Source organism: Megalops cyprinoides, chromosome 2 (assembly GCF_013368585.1).
Source record: "Megalops cyprinoides isolate fMegCyp1 chromosome 2, fMegCyp1.pri, whole genome shotgun sequence".
Taxonomy (NCBI): domain Eukaryota; kingdom Metazoa; phylum Chordata; class Actinopteri; order Elopiformes; family Megalopidae; genus Megalops; species Megalops cyprinoides.
In genome coordinates this window covers 6,745,049-6,765,075 of record NC_050584.1, presented here as the reverse complement: position 1 = coordinate 6,765,075, position 20,027 = coordinate 6,745,049, and the positions used below count along the sequence as shown (strand labels likewise).

At 38.7% G+C, this 20,027-nt stretch overlaps 1 protein-coding gene across 3 annotated transcripts in view; it reads left to right on the top strand.

Moving 5' to 3' along the window:
- The window catches only part of LOC118772387 (cadherin-7-like), a 112,746-nt gene that overhangs the window by 56,128 nt on the left and 36,591 nt on the right, over positions 1 to 20,027 (top strand). For 2 of the 3 annotated variants that reach the window (XM_036520664.1, XM_036520665.1), the window contains exons 4-5: positions 2,546 to 2,665; positions 19,281 to 19,448. In XM_036520664.1, coding sequence (XP_036376557.1) covers positions 2,546 to 2,665; positions 19,281 to 19,448 — 288 coding nt within the window. Of the gene's footprint in view, positions 1 to 2,545; positions 2,666 to 7,804; positions 7,825 to 19,280; positions 19,449 to 20,027 lie in introns of those variants that run through there. The other variant, XM_036520666.1, reaches the window with a different exon arrangement.

The following is a 20,027-nucleotide window of genomic DNA, read 5'->3' as shown; positions in this document are numbered from 1 at the left end:
AACACCATCATCCCCCATAGACTGGTGTGTAAACTGTTGGACCTGGGTCTGCCTTACTCCACATGTTTTTGGATTAAAGACTGCCTGACAGGACGCACACAGAGGGTTAGAGTAGGCCCCCACATCTCCACAGCTCTCAGCCTTAACACCGGCTCCCCTCAGGGCTGTGTGCTGAGCCCCCTGCTCTATACCCTCTATACACATGACTGCACCCCTGTCCACTCTAGCAACACCTTTGTCAAATTTGCCGATGACACCACAGTGGTGGGGTTCATCTCAGGGGGCGATGAGTCCGCCTACCTGGACGAGGTGGAGCGGCTGTCAGTGTGGTGCAGAGACAACAACCTGCTCCTGAACACGTCAAAGACAAAGGAGTTAGTCATCGATTTCAGGAAGGAAAAAAACGGACATTCAACCCATAATCATCAGCGGGGACTGTGTGGAGAGGGTCACGGACTTCCATTTTCTGGGAGTCTACATTGAGAAGGACCTGACCTGGGGTATGAACACCACAGAACTGGTAAAGAAGGCACAGCAGAGACTCTACTTTCTGAGGGTCCTCAGGAAGAACAACATCGCCCAGAGACTACTGGTGTCCTTCTACCGCTCCACCATAGAGAGTATTCTCACTTACTGCCTCTGTGTGTGGTTTTCCAGCTGCACTGTGGCACACAAAAAAGAGCTTCGCAGGGTCGTCAAGACTGCTGAGGTAATCATCGGGTGCCCGCTCCCCACCCTGGAGGACCTACATAGTTCCCACTGCCTCAAGAGAGCCCATAACATCATAAAGGACACATCCCACCCTGGTCACTCTCTGTTCGAACTGCTACTGTCAGGCAGACGGTATAGAGCCATTAGAACGAGGACAAACCGACTCAAAAACAGTTTTTATCCCACAGCTGTACAAGCTTTAAATGCCACAAAATAATGTTCACATTCACTCTGCAATAAGGGATCTGTGCAATTAATGCTCAGGGTTCTTCACTCTGAAACAAGGGATCTGTGCAATCCTTCTGATCTGTGCAATTTTTCATTGTAGATATCTCTGGGTGTTTTTACTTGTGTTCTACCATTTTTACTTTTAAATTTTTTTCATAGATTATTTTACTCGTTTTTTTTATTGATCTTTGCACTGTTGAGGATTGCACTCAAATTTCGTTGTGCATGTTACAATGACAATAAAGAAATTCTGATTCTGATTCTGAAATGGGCTTTTGTTCCACTGGCAATGCAGGCCATAGCAATGAGTTGGGTGTGCAGATTCCTTTTGTACAGCATCCAAAGGATCCACCCCTACATCACTATGTATTCTACACAGCTCTTACTTCAGGCCGTGGTCCTCTCACACCTGGACTACTGTAACTCCGTCTTTGCTTGTCTTCCTGCCTGTGCCATTAAACTGCTACAACTAATCCAGAATGCAGCTGCACAACTTCTCTACAACCTCCTTTAGCGTAATCAAGTTACCACCCCTCCTCCCCTCACTTCACGGGCTTCCTGTTATTGCTCGCAACAAGGTCAAACCTGTGTTGCTGGCAGGACAGTGAATGGGACAGAACCCCCATACCTACGATCGGTCTTCAAACCGTACATACTGTCCAGATCACTATGCTCTGCAACCATAGGGCAACTGGCCACCCCATCCCAACAGGGTTGCTCCTCTAAGCCTGTCTGTACTGGTCCCCCAGTGGTGGAATGAACTTCCCATGGGGGTCAGGACAGCAGAATAACTGGCATCTTCTGAAATAGACTGAAGACCCACCTCTTCAGACTGCATCTCGGTTCCACCTCAACCCCCACCCCCTAACACCTGCAACTTGTATTACTTGCTCTTTATTTTATGTGTAGTATTGTGTTGTGTTTTGGGGTCTATGATCTAGTGACTATGGTGTGCTTCCCCTGTTTAGTTAGGTTGCACAAGTTAACTTGCGTTATGGCTTGAATAGAGTTATGCTCAAACACCCAGGTCTGGGAGTGTTGTTAGCCTGACTTGTTGCTTATTCAATGTGAATGGATACACCTCTGTTCTGTTGTGCTGGAAGTCATTTTGTGTCTGCTCAATGAATGTAATGTAATGTGATGTAATTTATGAGTTGTACTGTTGAAGGCATTAGAATGCACAAGAAAAAATGGAATATTGCAGATAGATACTTTCTGAATGCAGGAAAATCTGTTGTTTTTTAATGGCATGTTTTCTTTTGTTGAGTTTCCCAAAAAGAATACCTCATTTATTTGCCTTGCATTTTCTCAGATCAAAGAAGAAATTTCATTATATTAGAGCTGTTACTTACAGGGCGTCTTGCTTAAGGGCACAGCAGCAGTGTCTCTCCAGTGTTCTAACCCATAAACCTCAGAAGTATAGTCTAGTTTTCTAATCCATAAATTTTTAGAATTAAAGTCCATTGTTATACCCCATATACTTTAGAATTATTGTCCAGTGTTTTAACCCATAACTCCATGACTTTGAGTTTGCTCAAAAAATGTTTTTATCAATCTACATGTCTAGCAGTGTCTAATCCTGGAAATCAATGCTATCTAATCACAGGAACATCAGTGGTCCAAGTGGCAGCAACAGATGCTGATGACCCCACTTATGGGAACAGTGCCAGGGTGGTCTACAGTATCCTCCACGGACAGCCCTATTTCTCAGTCGAACCAAAGACAGGTAAACAAATTATACAGCTGGACATATTGTCCTCCTTGTTTCTGGATGTTATCAGGGTAAAAATGAGTGTAATGTGTCATATCCTTGCATTCCTAACAGCTTTGACTGGTGGATACATACATATAGTGTATATCTGAAACTGTACTTTGGAAAGAGCACACACACAGTTGTAGGCAATTTTATTCTCTATAGTACTGCCTGTGAGACAAATGTTCTTAAAATTGTATCATGCTAATTGTATCCTTCTCCTACTGTAGTCCTGCACAGGAAATGTATTCAGGTCAGGTCAGTAGTGTCTAGCACTGAAAGTTTTCAAGAAAATTTTCACATATTTTTTGGCTGACACCTGTTCAATTCCCATCTGATCAATGGCTGAAGTTGAATAATTAAGACCAGAGTTGGATCAAAAACCAGCAACCCATATATCCCCAGTAGTGGACACCATGGGGTTATTTTAATCAATGTCAACAGTTGTTCCCTCAAAAAAGTAAACATAATTTCAGGAGGGGGTAAAAGCAAAGAAAATGATGGTGAGGTATGGCATGGGAGTGCCTCTGTCCTGTGATGAAAATTAATCAACTAATTTATTTCACCTTCTCCTTTCATCATGTTCACTGAAGAAAACAAAATCAAATAACTACACAACCCACAGTGTTTGAACCCACTACCCATATCAATGGAGTCCCCTGTCCTCCTTTGCAGTGCAGTATATCTGCCAGTGTTTATGGCAAGAAGGCATTTGAGGAAAATAAGAAAGAACTCAAGGTACATTGGAGTCCATGTAGAATTTGCTCCAACTTATATATCAATGGCCTGTTTATTGACAGGCTAACTGTACCACTGTGTGTTTTCACCTATGTAGGTGAAAGGTTAGGACACTACAGCCTCATTCTCTCTTCTTTATCCTCCGTTCTTTGCATCATGTCTTTTGTCCCCTGCGACAAAGTAGGGGAACAGCCGGATTGCTAGTTCAGCCAGGTAAACATCAATTGGCACCTTTTTTGCTCTTCTGCAATGATTTATGTGTTCTGAATTTAACAACACGGTTCTAAAAATGTTAAGCAGCCTTTGTCTGGAATAAGAATGCATCTTGGAGAATTAAAGAGCCTCGTCTTGAATATTGATGTGCCCCTTGCTTCTATGTCTGAATGGAGGGAGAGAGAGAGAGACCCAGAAGCAGTAAAAGGTCATCTTCCCTCTGTCTTTTTGAAAGGTGACTCCAAGACTAATTGGAGAAGGGCACTGTACACACGATTGCACTCCTGGAGGGGGAAAAAAAAAAAAAAACAGCAGGTGATTTTTAAACAGGAGAAAGCCATTTCTGATTTATAGCTGTTTGCTGCTTGGTGGAAGGTACTGGTTTATGGTACATTTCACCAACAGGACATTCAAATGACAGCCTTCTTGTCCGATAGTCAGTGATCAGGACAAAATTGAGAAATAAACCATCCCTTGTTAAATGTCCCAGTGGCCATGCCATCCTCTACCAGTAACATCTGCTGAAAATGAACCTTGTAAACAAAACAGAATGTCAGAAAAAATTTTGATCTTTGATCTGGTCACAGTGAGTTCTAGTGTTGAGGCAATGAAACAGTTGGTGTGTGTGCGTGCGTGCATGTGTACATTCTTAAATAGAAAATAATTATGACATAAGTCAAGAACTTGATCATATATCAGTAAACAAGCACTTTTCCAATTAAAATCCTGTAGTTCAAAGTAGCAGCTTTGGGTTTATAAAATTTTACACTTAACACAAAAGCTTCTTGTTTAGTTTCAGACATATTTCTATTGAACTTGGTCTAATGCAGACCTAGCAAATAGTTAACAAATACATAAACAAATGGTTCATAAAGGTGTTACTCCATGTTGAGTATACAAAATAAAATACACACTGTTTCACAGTAATAGTACATGTTAGCTCATATGTATTACATGTGATCTCCAACTTAAAGATCAACTGAGATTAGGCAGAAGACTGATCACTGTTCTAAAACATTTACAATACTTTCCCATGAATGCAATTAATGCTATGATCTGTGACTTTTTGCCACTGGGGACAATCATGTAGGACTGCTAAATGTGTACTACTTATTACCAAACAGGATCTATGATAATATGAAGTTATCCCCTCGTCTGGCCTACCAGTCTCATTAGATATTACTGCACTCCCCGATATTGGATAATACATGTGATGGAAAATACATATGACATGTAGCATGTGACTTGTAGCTGGTCTGAAATCCAAAACAAACTTATTTATGTATTACAGTCGCCTGGACATTATAACCATGGATTTCATGGTTCAATTAGATAAAAAAAAAAATGAGGACGATATTTTATTTGTCTACTACCCACACATTTGAGGTGGACAGTCTTAGAAAAATGTTATTTATTGTGGTGTCTGTCAGGAAAACATTGAAATATTTTATAAAAAGGTCACCTAGTCGGCAAACACTACATGAAAAATATTTAGGTATGAAAACCAAAAACATTTTTTCTTAGTCTATACATCTATACATGAAACATACAAGCTTTTAAATAGTACAGAAATTGTACTGTACTTCACTCATTTAGAGGGCATACCACACAACGATATCTCCTCTTCTGGCATTTGGTGTCATCCTCATTTTATTACAGCACATTCTGAACTTCATTTTGGCTTCGAGCGTCTGGCATTTTATCAATTTCAAAATCCTCTTTTTTACTGGCTTTCCTTCTATAGACGTTTTCTTCCTAAAGCTATATTTGCTGTGTAGAGAAACAGATTCATACAATTCAGCCAACCATTATACACACACTTTGCCATACTGTTACATTCTTTTCAGAGAAGTTCAAATTGTAAACACATTCAATGTTCAAATGTATTCCAAAAAGGAATGAAGATGAATATGTGTATATGTGGAACATCTTCATAAATTAATACATTAAGAAAAAAATATTGAACATTTGGACAATGTAAACAAGCCAATGTGCAACCTGCAGTTTTGTGTTCAGACATGTATGCAATTGCTTAATAGCTAATGGAGCATCGTTAATGATTTTGAGCAGGTCTTAGTCATGATGAAATCAGAGTTCAGACAAACAGTGACCCTCTGTTTTAACTGGCCGTTAAAACTTCACTTCGTACCTGGGGAGTCACACATCAACTATCGTGTAAATGTTTTTGAAATGACAGAATGATTGTTGGTGTTTAATCATCATCATAGTGTTAGTGGCACTTGACAAAGAGTTAACGTAATAGAGCCAAGGATTTGTTAAAGACCCCCTGCAAAGTACCATTAAAAACTACATACGAAATAATATTTTTGCACATTGTAAACTCCGCTCCAGACTGAGAATTGTTAAAAAAAAAAAAAAAAAAAAACAACTAAGTATTAAGATTGGCACTACAGCTTAAGTGAAACATGTACGCATGCTATCGGTGACCCGTTCAACTTTGATCCAATTGTAGTGGGTGTATAGACTGCATTGCGTTTTTTTATGGATGTTGACTGGGTCAACAAGCCAGTTCTCTCTACTCAGCTAAATCCTTATGACCAGTGTCGTTACCAGTTGAGCTAAAGGTTGGAAACAATGGTAACAGACGTAACCGCTGAAACTGCTCAGCTACCTGCTACCCTACTAGCTTTACGCAGGGCTCACGCAAGCTACTCATTTCAGCTCTGCTACACAATCACCTTTTTTAAATAAATAAATAGTAAAGTAAATAAGTAAGTAAGCTACAACTAGTATATTGAACTGGACATTAGCTAACCAAGAATGTTGGTGAGTAAATAGCAACCATGGAGAAAGAAACCAGTGCCCATAGAGGAGTGCCACCTCTTACCATACAGAAAAATAAGAATGCCACCAGCAAGTGAAGACTCTATGGAAACACAGGTAAGATGTTGATGCTAGATGATTATTTTAATTGCATGGCCTACCTTGCTGTTTGCAGCTATGCTAGCTACCTGATAGCCGCATTACGAAATAGATAGCTACTTAGCAAATTTTAGTGATCATAAATTTAATTTTTATATCTGTGTTTGGGTCAGTTACTAACCAGTGAAATGTGGATCATTTTGATTAGCTACGTAGTGAAGCTAGCTAAAAGATGATTAGACTAGCTATCTACTGCAAAGATCTCTATGATTGCTGTTGTCTGTGGTAACCTTGTAATGTTATAAATTAGCTTGTGTGCTGACCACCAATGTTAAGGTAGGTATAAACATCTCCTAGGATTTGTTATTTTAATAAACTGTGAACTTACCAGGTTAGCTGATTATTATCTAACATGTGTCTGAAAGGACTGATGATTAGGTTAGCAAAGGTAATAATACTTCAGAGTATAAATTGAGTACTTAATATTTATTACTGCAATTGACAATACAAAGTATCTGTTATAAATGTAAAACCACTGTTTCAGTGATTTGTCATGTTTGTACATTGTCTGTGTCAGAACTTTGTTGTGAACCAATGCACTTGTACTCCAGGTTACTTGACATTTGAGGCCCCAAATATAAATGCTGCCTTTATCAAACCAAAGGCAGAATTGGAGAAAGTGAAGTTAAACGCTGCATAACCAGAGGAAAGAAATAAAGCCCTTACAGTACAGCAGGATTTCCTCAGAGGGCAGTTGTCTGAATGTAAGTCACAGAACTGTAACACATGAAGAAAAATAAGTTTCTGTTTGCCTTTGAATACATATTGAGCTTTGTATGTTCTTAGGGTAGTACTCCATTATTTAGAGGGTTCGTCTTGTACCTTGTGTACTCTGCATGTGGCAAGTCACAGTATTGAATCAGAAATTATTAAGTTGTTGGTATTCAGAGGGTTCTGGGTAATAGTACATTTATATTAAGTAGTGTGTGCGCACGCACACACGCACACACACACAATGCATTGCTCATTTACCGCATTGTTCACATCTGCCAATAAAATTAATAGTGTTGTTACAAGTAACAAAGACAAAGAACAGGCCAAACACAGGTGAGGAGGGGTCACATGATGAGACATCCAGTGAGTCAGAATCTATTTCTTCAGACTTTTCCACCTTTTCCATGTCTGATTCATCCCCTCAGAGGGAGAAGGAAAATAAATCCTCAGAAAAAGAAAGAAGGGAATGGAAGAAAAGAAGAAATCAATACGAATGAGAGAAAAAGGAAAATCTTGGAACAGAGGTATGTTTACATAAAAGAAAACAAAATAGTGTAATTACTGTAATGTCATCTTTCCCTAGTATTTATTAAATCTTAAATTCTCTTCTTGAGTCAATAATAAAGTTTGACATTGATACCTCTTTTCTACGGGATTAAAAAAAAGTATTGTACCTTATTAACTAAGGGTATAGTTATGATAAGAACTAATTAATTATACTAAATATTTAATGCCTATTTAAGACCCATATGTTGATGTTTTGACAGGTCAATAAGACACTGAGGAAATAAAGATATCAGACCTTAGTCTTTTTCATAACAATCTGTCATTTTCAAAGAATTGTTCGTTCTCTTTCATAGATGGTGGTTTTTTCCACATTAATTTGTTTAAATTTTAACTTCCAAACTTACCTTTCTTTTTTTTTCTTTTATTTCTATCTCCTTAGTTATCAGTCCAGAAGATGCTGTGCAGCTTTACAAAAGAGTGCTGAAGATTTTTGCAAAGCAATCACCAATGTCAAGGGCATTCCTAAATAGCTGCTGCAGACAAATCTGTTCATTCTTAACAGTCATTCAGCACTTGCAGGTTAATTATGGGAAAGGTATATGCCAGAGATGCCATAGTTACATGAATAGATGCCAGCTTATTGGTGCACAAAGAGCATGGTAAACTACCACAATTAAATGCTTATCAGACTGTCATCACACATTATTTATTTGTTGGTAAATGTGTAAATGGTAGCCATTTTACGACAGGTACCCAAAGAGAATGAATTCATGATGAAATAACATGGGTTCATGCTTTATAAACTATCATGACACATGACTTATTCATGGTAAAGGCATGAAAACATTTATGAGGTACATTTGAACATTTAAGGGACAGAGCAAGGTAGTCAGTGAATGCTTTACATGATTAACCAATGTGCTACTAACTGCAGGAGGATGATGTGTGTGGTTATCAACTAAATCATTATGCTAAGGAATTAGCCTTGAAGCATCCCCCCTTTTCAATGGAAACTAATGTTTATTTATATTATTTAAAGACACAAGATGTAACATTTTTCTAAGACTGTCCACCTCATGTGTGGGCAGTAGTCAAGTAAAATAATGTCCTATACACACATACACACACACATATATATATATGGTTATAATGTCCAGGCAATTGTAATACATAAATCAGTTTGTTTTGGATTTCAGACCAGCTGTGAGTCACATGTTTGGTACTAAGTAGTACACATTTAGCAGTAGTAGCTTTGGATAAAAGCGTCTGCCAAATTACTAAATGTAAATGTAAATGTAGCAGTCCTGCATGATTGTCCCCAGTGGCAAAAAGTCACAGATCATAGCATTAATTGCATTCATGGGCAAGTATTGTAAATGTTTTAGAACAGTGATCAGTCTTCTGCCTAATCTCAGTTGATCTTTAAGTTGGAGATCACATGTAATACATATGAGCTAACATGTACTGTTACTGTGAAACTGTGTATTTTATTTCTTACTCAACATGGAGTAACACCTTTATGAATCATTTCTTTATGTATTTGTTAACTATTTTCTAGGTCTACAAAAGCCCTGTTTAGGCTTTGTAAATGTATCGATAATTTGTTGTGATAATGTAAAGTGTTACCATAGACATTAACCAGAGCACAGAAATACATGTAATCATAACAAAAAAAAAAAATCATAAATGCTGAACCTGATGGTGGAAGAATTTTATTTTTTATAACACACTTTAAGTGATGATGTGAGTACTTTAATATGGTTATTGGTTTGCTATTTTGTGTACACAGGAAAGTGGAACATATACATCACCCCAGAAAAGGCCCAGAAATTGCATTGCAATTGTATTGAAATTTTGCATTGCAAAAGTATCTAAGCAAAGATATGACCCACTTAATTGTAAGTGAAAAACAGCAGCTCATGAAAGTATTACACCTGGATTCTTCCTCATCTGTGTACCACTGAAGTATGCCTGCTGAGGGATCTCAGGCCACACTTGGCCTGCAGACTTGAACCCCGAACTGTATCACTTGTATTCAACTGACTTCCCTCCATCACTTAGGATCTGAGAAAGTTAGCTTAGTGCTGAATGTGGTCTGTAACACAAATAAAAAAAGAAAAAAACAAGTGCCCATTGTAAGAATAATATAACCATAAAGCCCTCTAATACTTAAGAAAATTAAAGGGTAGCTAGAGTTAATGAAACGCAGTTGAGTCAGTGGTTGATCAGAGTGATCTGTTGTCTCTTTACCACGGGGAGCAAACAACATAATGGAAAGGCCAAATAAAAGGACTGCTATTTTGAAGTAACTAAACTGTGTTTAAAAATGAGTCTATGCATGTGTTTAATATTCATGTAAATACTAATTACCAATATGTTTTTGTTACAAAAACACATATTAAAATCATCATTTTTAATAGGTGAGTTTCTAAAGCACCAAGAGAAATGTGACAGATTTTGAAAGCGCTAAAACAGTCAGGGCCCTAATTGCAGGTGTGTCAGTCACAGAAACGCCAAAATTATTAATGTGTCAAGGGGAACAGTGTGGGAAATCATGACAGCAGACATCAACCAATGAAAAACATAACAGTGAACAGTGGTCACAAGTTGTAGTTCGCTGAAAGGAATAGACAGACACTTAATAGGACAGGATAATTGCTGTACAAAACTACATTGTGAGCTTCACAAATTTGATATTTATAGCAGGAGTGCCATTCAGAAACCACTTGTAACCAAGGAAAATGTGCAACAACACATAAATTAGTGTAATGAGCACAAAGCCCTGACTTCTGAGCAACTGAAAAAGTACTAAAGTCTTTGAGTTGTCTTTTACTCATTTTCCTACATTTGAATGGGTGTATGTTTGGAGAATGCCAAAGGGTGGCCTTAATCCACATTACCTGTTCCTAAATGTTAAACATGGTGGATCTGTTACAGTATAGACAGCCATCACTTAGGAGCTATTGGGACTATTTTGCATAGTAGAATTATGCCTAAGGTAGCCATTTTAGGTGACGAGGTTCTCTCTAAGGTGCAAATATTGTTTCCTCAAGATGTTCTCATTTTCCAAAAAGCTAATGCACCCATACACACTGAAAAATGGATTCAAGAATGGTTTCATGAACACCAGGATGAAGTCAAACACTTTCCATGGCCTCCCCATGTCAACAGACCTAAAAATCATTGAACATTTGGGACAATGGGAAGTTCTGGAATGTAGACCACAGAGTAGATTTTCACCTCATGCATCTCTCAAAGACTTGGAGGCTTTCCTTCTTGAAGAATGATCTAACATCCCCCTGTAGCTGGTTTGGTAAGAAAGGTAAATGCCTCATATTATTGGACCAGTATAACTATCAGTAATTCTGATAATGTGCCACTGTTTAAAATCTGGTAATCTACAGACTGTTGAAGTAGATTGAGCTGGTAGAAAGGGTCTGCATGGGATTTATAATGAAGTTAGTCTCCTACAACAGCACCAATTGGCAAGTGGCACAGCATGACATCAATTCCAATCAGAATAAAAAGCTTCATTTGATTGAGGACATGGTGTCTTAATGCACAATGATCACCTTTCTTTCATACTGGCATGTTACATTTTTAGTGTATATTTTCAGTCAAGTATGTGCTAATTGAAACAATATGCCTTAATTGAACGCCTTTCAGCACTGAGTATGTATCGCTGCAAAGTGGTCAATTAAGACTGGTGTATTTAATTACTGAGTACTTGTGTGTTGATTTTTCACAGATGTTCAAAAGCCCCCAGTGATTGGTGAAGTGGCTTTTGTAGGAGAAATTGACTGTAATTGCACTTGATTTCAGTTAAAAGCATGTGCCTTGAAAAGAAAGAAAGAAAAAAAAAACTAACCAAAGTGAACATTTATACATGTATGCCTCATGATCCATTACAAGCCTTGTTTTATAATCAAGTTGTTCTCATATATCCAGATTCTTTATGTAAATTAGGAATTAAACACAGAATTCATTTAGTTCAATGCTGGACATAAATGAAAAGAATGAAATGAAAAGAAACTGTAGTGACTGAAGTCTTCTATATACACAAATTGGTGATTATTTTAAGATGGCATGAGTATTAGTAAGATTGACATGAATGACAGTATAATAATTTCTCAGTAAGGTGTACTGAAGGATGAATGACAAAGAGGAAAATTTTCAAAATGCACATATGGCTTTGTCTCTTTAAGTAACAATGATGATATTTGACCATTTCCCACAGGATCCTTAAATTTAACATATCTCAGTGATCCATGGTTTCATGATGGAAGACAGCTAAGTAAAATGTTCCTTCCATCCTTTACTGCCTAATCACAAGTTTTCACTCTACTTGAAACCGTAGAACTTTATTTTCTAACCCTGCTCCAGGCATAGAATCGCCAGCTGTCATTCAGCAAAAAAATCGAAATCACCTCACCATACCCAATTACCACACACTTTCATGTCTTAATGAAAAGAGTATAAAGAAAGGCCAGACAGCTCAGAGAGAATTAATTATGTGTAAAGGGGATATTTAAGTGGAAGAAGGAAGCCATGCATTTCACTTTGACATACCTGATATTTTTGAAATGGCAGCACTTAATGACTCAGATTTATCTCTGCCTACCCACTAGCACAGAAAAAAAGATTGTTTAATTGAATGTGAAATATTGAATAATGAAAAAACTAATATCAACAAAAGAAAAAAGAGAGCTGGCCAACCTTGTTTAGATTTGTTTTATCAATACATGGGCTGGCTTGCCGGTCATGTCCCATCATGGGCGAGCAAAAGCCGACCATGGAGAATGTCCTGCTAACATGACTTCAATAACAATAATCCCTTTATAATTAAGATATACATATGCCCTTTTAGATGCTGGACTGTAGGACTGCAGTTGCAAATCCTTTTCGTTTGTGCAGCACAGATGGGTCAAGAGGCAATGTGGGGGACACGTAAAAGGGCTGTGGACACTCATCAGCTGTGAAACAGCTGAAAGACACTGCAGTGACAGCCTCCCCTAAGACTATGGTGATGCTAAACCTACTGGTCTACAATGCAATGTCATTGAGGTAGTTTAATCTGTAATATAACGAAAGGAAATACAAAAATGAAGAGGTGTGTGCGGGCCTGTTTCTCAGGCCTCTGTTGTTTTTCATGAAAAACCTGTATGTGTGTTTCTGATAGTTCCAATATTTTCAATCAGTAAAGGACATAGAGAATTTCATGAATAAATAAAACTGGACATAACTCCATTTTAAGAATGTAAAAATAAGAGTATAAGAATATTTAAAATGTCCAATCAGTCTTCACACTGTATATACCAGCCAGATCACTACGCTCTGCAACCTTGGAAATTGACTGTCAGCTGAATCACTGGCCATCTTTTGACACAGACTGAAGACCCACCTCTTCAGACTGCATCTGAGTTCCACCCCCTAACACCTGCTACTTATATTACTTGCTGCTTATTTTCCTTGTAGTATCGCAATGTGTTATGGATACTGTGATACAGTGACTGTGATAGTTGTGCATGTGCTTGACTTCTCTTAGTTTTCTAGGCTGTCTGGTTTCAGGTTAGCTCAAGTTAACTTTTGGTAGTCTTTGAATGGTGTTTTGCTGATATTCACTGGTTGTTAGCCTGGTCTGGCCCTGTTGCTCATTTAACTTTAATGGATACACTTCTGTTCTCTTGTGCAGGAAGTTGCTCTGAATAAAAGCATCTGCTAAATGAATGTAATGCAATGTAAAAACAGAATATTCCAAATGCGTGTGTCCTGTAGCTGTTTCTTCTATAGAAAGAGTGTATTTGGTATGACTCATGGTTGTTAGTTCTGCTTGGGTTCCTGCTTGGCCCAATGGCTAATCACTCCAGTAAAAATGCACAGTGGAGACCACTCCCCATGCCACAGGGGCAGGAAAACAACAGCTGTGCATTTCAGGTTGAAAAGGGTTTGCGGACTCCCTCACAGCAAAGAGCTTTGACAGCAGGATCTCAAGCTGTGTTCTGTGCCAGCCTCAGGAGCACAGGCTAGAAGGCACTCATTTGCTGGGATGATGTGCATTGTATGTCAAAAGGCTCCCCAGGACAATCCCATTAAAATGAAATCAATCCCACCACATTCATGATAGATGTGACAGAAAGAACAGTTCCACTTAAATAAGGGTGCCTTGCAGCTTATGGTGTTGATTACATGACTGTGGATGGCTGTGCTTTTTGCACAAACACTTTCATACAAGTAGACACACTGCAGTTACAGTCAATATATACAACCTGAGCACGTACTAGGGCAATTAGGGGTAAGCAAAGGGCACAGTGAAAAATCATATTTATGTGCATGGATTCAAAAGTCAAGTCCACAGTCATTTGTTCACAAGTCTAGTGCTCGAAACAAGATTTTTCATAGCTGCTGTGAGCTTGACCTGAAAGATGCTCTCAAGTAGGTTTATGACATGGACATTTTTCTTTCAGAGAGAAATGTCAAAGATTGTGCATGGTGGCTATTTCTGCAGGAGACTCAGGCTTAACTTATTTAAAAAGATGTGGCCATAATTGTTGAGATGCACACTGGAGGCGAAGTTGGTGGCGGGAAGCAAGAACATGCCGTGGTGCTCAGTCCAGATGTCCCCCAGAGTCACAGGCGTCATTTACACTGGGGACACGTCTCTACCACTTTTTGTCGTGGCCCATTTCGTCCCCACCACTTTTTGAATGCCTTTAGTTAGTTGAACATGTCGAACCCGTCGTTGTCCCCAGCACGTTTCAAAACAAACCGATGCCCATCCCCAGAGTGACAACAAGGTGAGAAAAAGACAGAGGCAGAGCAGAGGCATGGGTGCAGCCATCAAAGCACACTGACGGTACCGCTGCAAGCTGAGGAGTCTTTGTGAGGTGTTAGCTTTGGTGGGAACACTGTGCTGTTCCTCTCATACTGCCCTTAGCCTGGGGTATAGATTTCTGGCAATACTGACCTCTTCAGCCTGAAAGCCACAAATTGCGGCCATGTGAGCTTGCCACATTCTCTTCTGCAGAATAACAGTCATTTTTTTTCCCTGTAGAAACTTTCCATTTATGTTGCTGTGTATAGGAGACTAGTCATTTTCAATGTGCGGAATACATCTTTAATAGATGTAAAATTAGCCCCACAATAGTGGTACAAAATCTGTCTATATTTTTGCATCGCCAGTGGTTTTATTATTTACTTCAAAAAGAATTCCAGGTCATCTCCATTTAATTTCTTGGCAATTTTAGGACATATAAACATTGTCTTTTTATTGTATACTGGACTTGTGGGTACAAATGGTTTAATCAGATGTGAATAAACAACAGAATTGTATACAATAAAGATGCAATCTCTGCTTACTGATGGCTGTGGAGTTTTCAGATGGACATCTCTTTCAGTACAGATAAAACATAGGCAACAAGACCAAATTCGGTAATTAATGACAGCAGTTTCTCTTTTTATCAGTAAATTGACTGAAATATGAACTGATTTATTGCATCTATTTGATTTTGGTCACTAAAATATATACATTTATGTGTTGCTGTATTGTTATCATTGTATTTATTTTATGTGTGTAAATATTTATTGTTATCTTTAGTTGTTTTGCATCTATTTATAGTATGTCATTCAGTATTTAAGTAAATAGTTAACTACTGTTTGCAGTGTGTTGAAAATTGAAAAAAAAAAACCTCTTTTTTCAGACTTTCAAATTTATGTACACATCTTCCGCTGATAGTCAACTGATTGTTTTTGCTTTACAAAGCAATGGAATGTTCCTCTGACATGGCTTTTATGTGTGTAAAATCCATACAGTCTATACTACCTAATCTACCACATTTGCTTTTGGAGGGCCATTCAAGAAAACACATTTTTTCAACAAGCGATAACGATTTTACCTCATACTAAAGGGCAAATTCCTCATTGTATAGTCAGAGCCCCTGGTGGCATTTTCCATAAGACAAATTAGTTCTGAAAAAAATGGCATGTGTGGATAGCTATCATAGATCCTCAGTAATCTATCTAAAACAGAGTAAACAAGGAGATATTTCTAAGTAATTTTTCTTTTAAATATTTTATGAGAAAAATAAAAAAAAAAAACATACGAAATACGCTGTTTACATAAGTATTCAACCACTGTGCTTTGTTACTTTAATGGTTTGCAGATAGAGGCAATTGTGTCTTTGTTGGGGCAGTCTTTTCATTTGTGTAAACTTGGAGCTTCCAGAGCACAGGGGTTGAATACTTATGCAAACAGATTATTTAGGTTTTTCATTTTTCTTAAAAATATTACAATAAAACCAAATTACCCTAAATTAATTCATTTTTAGTTTCAGTGTTTTAAAATAACATATCACACAGAACAAAATTTCAATGTATGATTTCATTTTTATTCTCATAAAATAAAATCCACATAAAATTCAATAAAATGTAAGAATTGGTCAAGGGCCAATTAGAAGAAGTAGCCATTAGAAGATGGGGAGGCTGTGGTCATAAAGGGATGCACATAGTCAGCAACAATACTCAGGTAGGCCGTGGCATTTAAACAATGCTCAATTGGTATTAAGGTGCCTAATGTGTGCCAAGAAAATGTTCCCTGCAGCATTACATAACCACTTCCAGCCTGAACTGTTGACACAAAGCAGAATGGATCCATGGATTCATGTTGTTTACACCAAATTCTGACCCTACCATCTGCATTTCACAGCAGAAATCGAGATTTGTCAGACTAGGTGATGTTTTTCCAATCGTCTACCGTCCAGTTTTGGTGAATCTGTGCCCACTGTAGTCTCAGTTTCCTGTTTTTAGCTGACAGGAGTGGTAACCGGAGGGGTCTTCTACTGCTGTAGCCCATCCACCTCAACGTTCAATGTGTTGTATGTTCAGAAATGCTTTTCTGTATCACATTGTTGTAACGTGTGGTTATTTGGGTTACTGTCACCTTCCAGTCAGCTTGGACCAGTCTGGCCATTCTCCTCTGACCTCTGTCTGTAACAAGGCATTTTCGCCCACAGAACTGCTGCTCGCTGGATATTTTTTGTTTTTCGCACCATTCTATGTACACTCTAGAGACTGTTGTGGGTGAAAATCCCAGGAGATCAGCAGTCACTGAGATACTCAAACCACCCTGTCTGGCACCAACAATCATCTCACGGTCAAAGTCACTTAAATCAGATTTCATACCCATTCTGATGTTTGGGCTGAACAGCAACTATACCTCTTGACTATGTCTTTGTGATTTTATGCATTGAGTTGCTGCCAGATGATTGGCTGATTAGATATATATACATACATATATATGCTGTGCAGATGCTGCATTTAATGGGCACATGGGTTACATTCTGAAAAAAACAACCAAACAGATGAAAAGATGGAGAGACAGCGAGACAGACATTGGACAGATAGATGGATTTCTGTATCAAGAAGAATGTGTAGACTGAGAAACAGACTGCTGGACAGCAGGAAGGAAAAAGTTATTTTCACAAGGGACTTGAAAAGGTATAGCTATAACTGTATGCCTTCATTGTTGACTTCATGTCTAAAATATGACAGAACGGGCAGCTGACATGAATTGAACGATGAAATGACATGCATAATATCCAGTGTTGGTCTGCATATTTAAGGTAGCCTCCTTGCATGTAATTATTTATCTGTGTTCTATCTGACATTTTCACATTTAAAACTGCTCTATTATATACGCAGTTTTCATATAAAACCAATGAGTGCCCTAACCAATGCCACATATTGCTGCTCTCGTGTGGCAATCAGCATATTGTTGAGTGGTAGTGTGGGGTTATGAGGGCCAAGTGGTATTGGTGGGTACAGGGATGTAAGGTGTGTTGTGGTGCGATTAATAGGACCAAGGTGTATTGTGGTGGGGTTTAGAAGTACAAAGTGTTTTGACGTTGGGTTAAGAACTGTAAAGTGAGTTGGAGTGTAATTAATTGGACCAAGGTACAGTATATTGGATTGGGGTGAAGAGGCATTAGGTATTCTATGGTGGGGATATGTTTTGAACAGTGCTCCTGGGTAGGGGTAAAAACTGTGGAGTGGGTAAGTGGTATGATGCATTTTGTTTGGGGTACCTGGCACAAGTTGCATTGGTGTGTAGCTAAGAGATGTATGTGTTAGCATGAGGGTGGTAGGTATAATGTGTTACGGGCTGCAGGTAAATAGTGTAAGGTAGTGAATGTAGGAGGCATAAGGTGTTCTGGGATGGAGGCAAGAGGTGTAGAGTGTATTCGGGTGGGGTTGAGATATGTAAGGTCTGGATAAGCAGTGACAGATGATTAGAAGACTCCTATCCTCTTTGCATCTCAACACACCCATACAGACCCTTTCTTCTCTCCTGTTCTTTTTTGTTTTCTCCCTCTTTCAGCCCATCTCTCACTCTGTCTTTTTCACAATCAATGGCCTGCACTTTAATGACCTCTATATCACCTGCGCAGTCACACTGGGGGCAATGGACAGCAGGAAAAAATAACTTTTACTGTTTTCCATTGGCAGTCTTCAGACTGAATCCGGGTCCTTATGAAAGTTTTTGAATAAAGAGCAAGAGATTGGTCTATGTGTAATTGCCTTCAGTAGCAATTTTGTATATTTGCCAACAGTGGTTTTCATTCTGATGGCTTCTATGGTATTCACACACACACACAGACACACACAAGGACTGAGTAGTAGAGACATTGTTTAGTTATGAAGAAGAAAATGGATGAAAGATGCTTTCAAAGATGCATGCTGGAAGACAGTGAGTCCCTGTTAATGCAGAATGCCACAGAAGGTGGAACTGATTGTCTGCAGCCATGAATCTGACTTCCATTAAAGATATCAAAATGATACAATGGAGGAGACGCACAATTTATAGCTCTTTGTGGTATGATATAATTTGTAGTAATTTATTAAGGGAGAGGTAGAAGCTGGGGGTGAGGGTGAAAACCAATCCCACCTGCTGCCTATTGTCAGTTTTCAAATTAATGTCACCTCAGCTCCTGTCAGGAACAATGTTTTACAGGCTGTTTAACTTTTTTTTTATATAACCTGGAAGTGGAGTGGGCATGTGCAGAGCTTTGAAGGAGGGTGAAGGGGGTTAAACCCTTAATAATGGTGTGACCAATATCTTCACACCCTCTTATTAACACTGATTTCAGGGTTCCTTTTAATGTTTTCACATTTGACATGGCAAATTAATGTTACTTGTTATTCAAGGAGAAGAGGTGCCTATGAATTTGTTGGGGCTTTTTATTAGCTGAAGAATGTCCAAAGTAATAACTGCCCTCAATATTAGTAATCGTTTATCATAAGAAACATTCATGTGCATGTATTTGGTATACATATTTAAAGACAAACCTTATAATACAGTGATTGTATTTGCAATAGTAAGTGCTCTCTTTTTTCCTTTTCACCACAGCAGTATTTATTCAACAGCAACCCCTGCTTTTGAGCCTGAAAATATATTTTGCCTCTCCTCTTTCCATCACAGGCATAATCAGAACAGCCCTCCCCAACATGGACCGTGAGACCCGTGACCAGTATGTGTTGGTCATTCAGGCCAAGGACATGGTGGGCCAGATGGGTGGGTTATCTGGCACCACGTCCGTCACTGTCACCCTCACAGATGTGAACGACAACCCGCCACGCTTCTCCCGCAGTAAGACACGCCTTCCTGTGCGTCAAGTTATTGCTGATGCATGACCTCCGCTTTTTCAGAGCTTAATAGCACCAGCTACCACACCCACCCAAACCCCCCATGCCCCCCCCAACTCCCCACCACTCCCCTGCGGCCGCCCATCATTTGTAGATGAGTCACACCCTAATTTTTAAGTCATGGTTTTGAAATTAATTCTGTTTTTAATAGTGCCTGCATGGTGTACATCACCTGTGTATCGCATGTTTTAGAAATCAATAGCGTTTACCGCCTACTATCACCTGGAATCATAGTTCATCTTTTAAAATTTAATTGCCAGATATATTCAGCTCAAGAGTCTTTTTTTTTTAAATTTGTTGAACTAATTTAGTCTCCTCATTTATAGGTACCGTATTTCCTCCCACATTCTAGAACGTTCGGCTGGGGTAGAGGAGCGTAGTAAAATGTTTTCATTTTTAGTCACGTTTTATCTAGACTGCAGCCAAAGGAAAGAATTGTACAGGCAAAGTTGTTTTTGGAAAACAGGTTATATGCAATGTAATTATGGGATTCAGTGAAATATGCTGATGATTCATATATATG